At 45.2% G+C, this 7,500-nt stretch overlaps 1 protein-coding gene across 1 annotated transcript in view; it reads left to right on the forward strand.

The window, feature by feature from the left end:
- cyst (rho guanine nucleotide exchange factor 18 cysts) overlaps positions 1-7,500 on the forward strand; it is a 260,770-nt gene that overhangs the window by 196,798 nt on the left and 56,472 nt on the right. Inside the window, exon 8 of the mRNA XM_086537517.1 lies at positions 7,232-7,371. Within this exon, the coding sequence (XP_086393643.1) occupies positions 7,232-7,371 (140 nt within the window). The remainder of the gene's footprint in view (positions 1-7,231; positions 7,372-7,500) is intronic.

The following is a 7,500-nucleotide window of genomic DNA, read 5'->3' on the forward strand; positions in this document are numbered from 1 at the left end:
AGGGACAAAGACAGAGACAAGCAGAGACAGAGACAGAGACAGAGACAGAGACAGAGACAGGGACAGGAACAGAACAGCGACCGAGACAGAGACAGAGACAGGGACAGGACAGGGACAAGGACAGGGACAAGACAGAGACAGAGACAGCTACAGAGACAGAGACAGAGAAATAGACAGGGACAGGGACAGAGACAGGGACAGGACCGAGACAGGGACAGGGACAGGACAGAGACAGAGACAAGACAGAGCAGAGTCAGAGACAGAACAGAGACAGAGACAGAGACAGGGACAGGGACAGAGACAGAGACAGAGACAGAGAACAGAGACAGAGACAAGACAGAGACAGAGACAGAGACAGAGAACAAAGACAAGAGACAGAGACAGAGACCGGGACAAGACAGGGACAGAGACAGAGACAGAGACAGAGACAGAGACAGAGAACAGAACAGAGACAGAGACAAGACAGAGACAGAGACAGAGACATAGACCAAGAGAGTAAGTGTGGAGTGTGAAAGAGAGAGAGGTGCGAGATGAGTGAGTTGAGTGAGTGAGTGAGTGAGTGAGTGAGAGAAGGAAGACTGCGGAAGTGAGAGCGAGTGAAAGAGAGAGAGAGAGATAGTGAGAGTGAGAGAGAAGTTGAGAAGAGAGAGAGATAGAGAGGGGAGAGTGAAGAGAGAGTGGAGTGAGAAGTGAGATGAGACTGGAGAGTGGAGATGAGAGATGCGAGTGAGAGTGAGAGTGAGAGAGAGAGAGAGAGAGAGAGTGAGAGAGAAGAGAAGAAGAAGAGAGAGAGAGAGAGAGAGAGAGAGAGAGAGAGAGAGAGAGAGAGAGAGATTGAGAGAGAGGGAGAGAGAGTTAGAGAGAGTTAGAGAGAGAAAGGGAGATAGAAATATAGAAATATAGAAGGACGCGACCGGTCGAGCAGTGATAGAGCTTATGGGTTCGCCTTGTTTGAGAGAAGCGGAGGGTGATGGCCAACCTCTGCAGTCCAACTAGAATTTATTTTCATATTTTGTCACTTTTTTTTTCTTTCTCCCCCTTCATTTTCTAACACCCCCTCCCCTCTCCCCCTCCCGTGATGTGATAAGCGGGAAATGTAGATTCGTGGCGAAGGGCGGGATGAAGCATGGCCTGAGGGTCTTTTTCCCCTCGGTGGAGGTGTCAGAGGGTGTTCTAGAGTGATATCCTAGGTACAATATATATATATATATATATATATATATATATATATATATATATATGTATATATATATATATATAGCTAGCTAGCTAGCGAGATAGATAGAGAGATATATCCTATCTCTCTCTCTCTCTCTCTCTCTCTCTCTCTATCTCTCTCTCCATTACTCTGTCTCTCTCTCTCGTTCTCTCGTTCTCCTCTCTTCTCTCTCGGTCTCCTCTCCTCACTCTCTCTCTATATATATAATATATATATATATTATATATAATATATAAATATAAAACTATATATATCTATAATAATAATAAATAATGTTTATGTTTATTCTATATTAAATAAATTTATACATATAATTTGCTAGTGTGTGTTGTGTGTGTGTGTGCCGTGTGCGTGTGTTTTTCTTGCGTGCGCATTTAATACACAGACAATAAGAAAACCATTCACATAGACCCCTCCTCCTGCCTTAATAACGACCCGCGGTGCCTGTGTCCCCATGGAAAGGCGTAACAACGCCACACTTCCGTTCGTTCGGCAGATAGCGAATTCCGGACCAAAACCTCCGTGGCAATGGTCGCTTTTTGCAGATACGAACAAAGCGTAAAACAAAAAGAATTCACCAATAGCTCTCTTAGCTGTAGGCATGAGATTCCGCCCTCTACCCCCCCCCCCCCCCCAAATAAAAAGTGGTTTGTGGAAAGGCACAACCGAGTGACAGGTTCGTTGAGAAAATATAAAAATCCGCGCTCGGTATGGGACAAACAATAAACCAGAGTTTATCTGCTCGTTAGTGGGATGATGGGTGTAGGTGCGGGTATGGGCTATAGGGGAATAGAGAAGGAAGGGTAGGGTACGAGGAAGGGAACTAGGAGAAGGGAAAGATAAAGGTTAGGGGAAGGCATGGGACAGATAGAAGGAAAGGGATAAAGGTAAGGGAAAGGGTATGGGATCTAAGGATAAGGGTAGAAACGAACGTTAGAGTGGGAGGAAATGGATCAGAGAGACAGGAAAGGTAAAGGTAAAGGAAGTATGGGGAACAAGAAAAGAACGAAGAAGAACGGAGTAGTAAAGGAGAGGAATGAAGGAAAGGAGTAGAAGACGAAGTTTAGGAAGAGCCGCCGATATCAGGGTAGAGATGGTTGAAAAACGACCACTGTGTTTGCATGTCGTGAGAGTGAATGCGGATGAAAGGTTCTGATGTCATCGCGGGCTTCGATCACATTGTCCAGTGCAATATCACCAACATGACGGTCGTGAAGGAGGGAGGGAGAGGGGAACATGAAGAAGTCAGAGAGAGACGAGACTAGACAGAGGACAGAACAAGACAGGACAAGAAAAGACAAGACAGAGAACAAGAGACAGAGAAAGACAGAGATCAGAGACAGAGACAAGACAGAGACAGAGACAGAGAACTGAACTTAGACAAACAGAGACAGGGACAAACAGAGACGAGACAGACAGGGACAAGACAGAGACAAGACATAGACAAGACAAGACAGGGACAAGACAGAGACAGAGACAGAACAAGACAAGAACAGAGACAGAACAGAGACAAGACAGACAAGGACAGACAGACAAGCAGGACAGAGTCAAGACAAGACATACAGAGACAAACAGAGACAGAACATAGACAACAGACAGAGACAGAGACAGAACAAGACAGAGACAGGACTGGACAGGACAGGACAGGGACAAGACAAGACGAACAAACAAGAACCAGAGACTAGACAGAGACAGGGACAAGACAGAGACAGGACAGGACAGGGACAGGAAACAACAGGGACAGAGACAAGACAGAGACATATGACAGAGACAGAGACCGAGACAGAACAGAGACATTAGACGGGACAAGGACAGAACAAGACAAGACCAGAGACAGAGAGAAAGAGACAGAGACAGAGACAAACAAACAAAAACAGAGACAAGACAAACAGAGACAGGACAGGACAGGACAGAGACAGAGACAGACAGGACAGATACAAACAGAGACAGAGACAGAGACTGAACAAGAACAGAACAGGAGACAAGACAAGAGTAATGAAGTGAGTGTGAAAGAGAGAGATGCGAAGTGAATGATATGATGAGTAGTGAGTGAGAGAGAGAAGAGAGAATGAGAGATGAGAGAGTGAAAAGACGAGAGAGAGAGAAGTGAGAAGAGAGAGAGAGTGTAGAGAAAGAAGAGAGAGAGAGTGAGATGAGTGGGAAGCGAAGTGAGAGTGAATGAGAGTGCGAGTAGAGTGAGAGTAGATGAGAGTGAGATGAGAAGAGAGAGAAGAGAGAAGAGATAGAGATGAAGAGAGAGAGAAGAGGAGAGAAAGAGAAAAGAGGAGAGAAAGAGAAAAGATTGAGAAAGAGGAGAAGAGTTTAAGTGATTAAGAGAGATAGAGATAGATATATAGAAATATTGAAGACCCACCGTCGTCATGATAACGTATGTTCGACTTGTGAAAAGCGGAGGGTATGCAAACCTCTGCAGTCCATCTAGAATTTTATTTTCATATTTTGTCAATTTTTTTTTCTTCTCCCCTTCATTTTTCTTACAACCCATCCCCTCTCCCCCTCCCGTATTGATAACGAAATGTAGATCGTGGCGAAGCGGGAAATGAAGCTGGCCTGAGGTCTTTTTCCCCCTCGTGAGTGTCAAGGTTGTCTAGAGTATATCCTAGTACAATATATATATTTAGATAATATATAGATATATAATATATATATATATATATATATATATATATAAATACGATCCTAATCTAGTTAATAGAATATCTATCATCTCTTCTCTCCTCTCTCTCTCTCTCTCTCTTCTCCTCTCTCTCTCGCTCTCCTCTCTCTCTCTCTCTCTCTCTCTCTCTCTCTCTCGCTCTCTCTCTTCTCTATATATATAATATAAATAAATATATATTAAATATAATATATATAATAATAATTATATTCATACTTACTTGTTTTGCTTGTGTTTGTGTGTGTGTGTATGTATGTATGTATGTATGTATGTATGTATGTATGTATGTATGTGCGTCTGTGTTTTCTTGCGTGCGCATTTGAATACACAGACAAGAAGAGAACCCATTCACATAGACCCTTCTCCTGCCTTATCATCGACGCCGCGGTGCCTGTGTCCGCCAGAGGGAAGAGGCGTGACGAACGGCACACTTCCGTTCGTTCGGCAGATAGCGAATTCCGGACCAAAACCTCCGTGGCAATGGTCGCTTTTGGCAGATACGAGCAAAGCGTAAAACAAAAAGAATTCACCAAAAGCTCTCTTCGCTGTAGGCATGAGATTCCGCCCTCTCCCCCCCCCAAAAAAAAAAAAAAAAAAAAAAAAAGGGGGGGGGGGGCAAGGCACACCGATTGACAGGTATCGGTTGAAATATAAAAATCCGGCGCTCGGGGTAAGGGACGGAAACAATAAACCAGAGTTGTTCTGCTGCGGGGTGTGGTGGGGATGGTAGGGGTATGGTAGGGGTATGGACGATAGGGGGGGTAGGAAAAGGGGAAGGAGAAGGGGAAGGGGAAGGGGAAGGGGTAGGGGAAGGGGAAAAGAGGAGAAAGGGAAAGGGATAAAGGTTAAGGGGGAGGGTATGGGGAACAGAGGAGAAGGGAAAGGGATAAAGATTAAGGGGAAGGGTATGGGGAACAGAGGAGAAAGGGAAAGGGATAAAGGTTAAGGGGAAGGGTATGGGGAACAGAGGAGAAAGGGAAAGGGATAAAGGTTAAGGGGGAGGGGAAGGGGAACAGAGGAGAAAGGGAAAGGGATAAAGGTTAAGGGGGAGGGGAAGGGGAACAGAGGATAAAGGGAACGGGAGAAGGGGAAGGGAGGTAGGGGAAGAGGAAGAGGAAATGAAGGGGAAAGGGAGAAGGGGATAGGACGGAAGGTTTAGGAAAGAGCCGGGCGGCGATATCAGGGGTAGAGGATGGTTTGAACGACCACTGTGTTGCATGGTCGTGAGTGAGGTGCGGAGGAAGGGGTCGTGATGTGCATCGCGGGGCTTCGATCACTTGTCCAGTTCAATATCACCCAACAGGTCGGTCGTGATGGAGGGGAGGGAGAGGGGGAGGCAGAGACAGAAGTAGAGAGAGAGAGAGAGAGAGAGAGAGAGAGAGAGAGAGAGAGAGAGAGAGAGAGAGAGAGAGAGAGAGAGAGAGAGAGAGAGAGAAAGAGAGGGAGGGAGGGAGGGAGGGAGGGATGGAGGGATGGAGGGAGAGGGAGAGAGAGGGAGAGAAAGAGAGAGAGAAAGGGAGATAGAAATATAGAAGGGGACGACCGGTCGAGCAGTGATAGAGCTTATGGGTTCGCCTTGTTTGTGAGAAGCGGAGGGTGATGGCCAACCTCTGCAGTCCAACCAGAATTTATTTTCATATTTTGTCACTTTTTTTTTTTCTTTCTCCCCCTTCATTTTCTAACACCCCCTCCCCTCTCCCCCTCCCGTGATGTGATAAGCGGGAAATGTAAGATATCGTGCGAAGGGCGGATGAAGCAAGCCTTAGGGCTTTTTTCCCCTGGGGGGGGGGGGGGCCGGTGGAAGTGTCAGAGGTGTTCTAGGTGATAATCCTGAGGTACAAATATATATATAAATATAATATATATAATATATATATATATATATATGTATTAATATATAAAATATATATGATATAGATATATATATATAGATAGATAGATAAATAAGAGATAACTAAAAAAACAATTTACCTAAAAAATCCCTACATACATACATACATACATACATACATACATAATAAACATACATACATACACACAGATACACACATACACACACACACACACACACACACACACACACACACACACACACACACACACACACACACACACACACACACACACACACACACACACACACACACACACACACACACGTACGCACATACACTACATATTTGATGAATCAGTTAAATTCATATATTTCTTGATTTAATACACTTTGCGCTTTATTGTGACATAGACTATTTTTACGCAATAACGACCGAAGATTTCAAAGATCCGCCAGTCGCGCTGACGTCATTCATGTAGTTAATGATCGCGTTGGTAGATTGATGATTGATAGAATAATATGCACACCAGGATATATATATATATATATATATATATATATATATATATATATATATATATATATATATATATATATGTATATAGGAATAGGTAGATGAAGTGCTTGCATATGACCTTCTTTTGGTATGTATGTATGTATGTATGTATGTTTTGTATGTTCAGGAGCGTGTGTAAGTGTATGTTGAAGCTGTGACTTATGGCCTCTGTGCTTCCCGTTTTAGACTTTCCTTTCATCTCGCTTCCGGCGTGTGCTTCGTCCCGTCTCCTATTCATTATCCATTCCATCTGATCTCATCTCCTTTCAACTGAAGTCCCCCTCCCTCTCGCTTGCTTTTCCTCTTTCGTTCTTTCTCTTCCCTCTTCTCCTTCTCTCTCTCTCTCTCTCTCTCTCTCTCTCTCTCTCTCTCTCTCTCTCTCTCTCTCTCTCTCTCTCTCTCTCTCTCTCTCTCTCTCTCTCTTTCTCTTCCTCTCTCTCTCTCTCTCTCTTTCTCTCTCTCTCTCTCTCTCTCTCTCTCTCTCTCTCCCTCTCTCCCTCTCTCCCTCTCTCTCTATCTCTCCTTCTCTCTCTATCTCTCCCTCCCTCCTTCTCCCTCCTTCTCTCTCTCTCCCTCTCCTCTCCCTCTCCTTCCCTCTCCTTCCCGCTCCTCACCCTCAGTGTCTTTTTCGTCAAGCTCTGGATTTGTATATTTGTACAGTATTTACGTATGTATGCATGCATGCATGCATATGTATTTATGCATATGGATGTGTGTGTATACATGCCTGTTAGTACTGTGCACATATATATGAGTGTATGTTTGTCTGTGTGCACATATGTGACTGTGTATGTGCCAAAGTGGCCTCTAGAGGGGGCGTCATAACTACACTGATCTTTAACCTGATTCCTTTTATTAGAGATCCCCCCCTCCCCCATCCTGTGACGTTCTCCTGCGTCGTCACTTGTCGTCCTCGCGTTGATCTCCGTGTCCGTCTCTCCGCAGGTTCGGACAGCGTGGACGGAGGCTGCCGTCATGGCGTGGAGAAGCAGAGATCGATGTCGGGCTCGTCGTCGCCGGTCACCTACGGCGGCAGCGGCGGCGGCGGCTCGTCCACGCACTCGCTCAACGACGTCCATCTACAGGTACGTAGGGGGCGCCCGGGCGACCCGTCTCGCTCCGCCCTTCATCTTCTCTCGCTTGCTGTGTCCTCAGTGACTCTTACCCTCTTATTTTTTTCCCCTCGCCCTCGTTTTCTTTTCCTGACCCTTCGC

The sequence above is a fragment of the Penaeus japonicus genome, unplaced genomic scaffold (genome assembly GCF_977035675.1).
Source record: "Penaeus japonicus unplaced genomic scaffold, GWHDUDI00000001_assembly GWHDUDI00000006, whole genome shotgun sequence".
Taxonomy (NCBI): domain Eukaryota; kingdom Metazoa; phylum Arthropoda; class Malacostraca; order Decapoda; family Penaeidae; genus Penaeus; species Penaeus japonicus.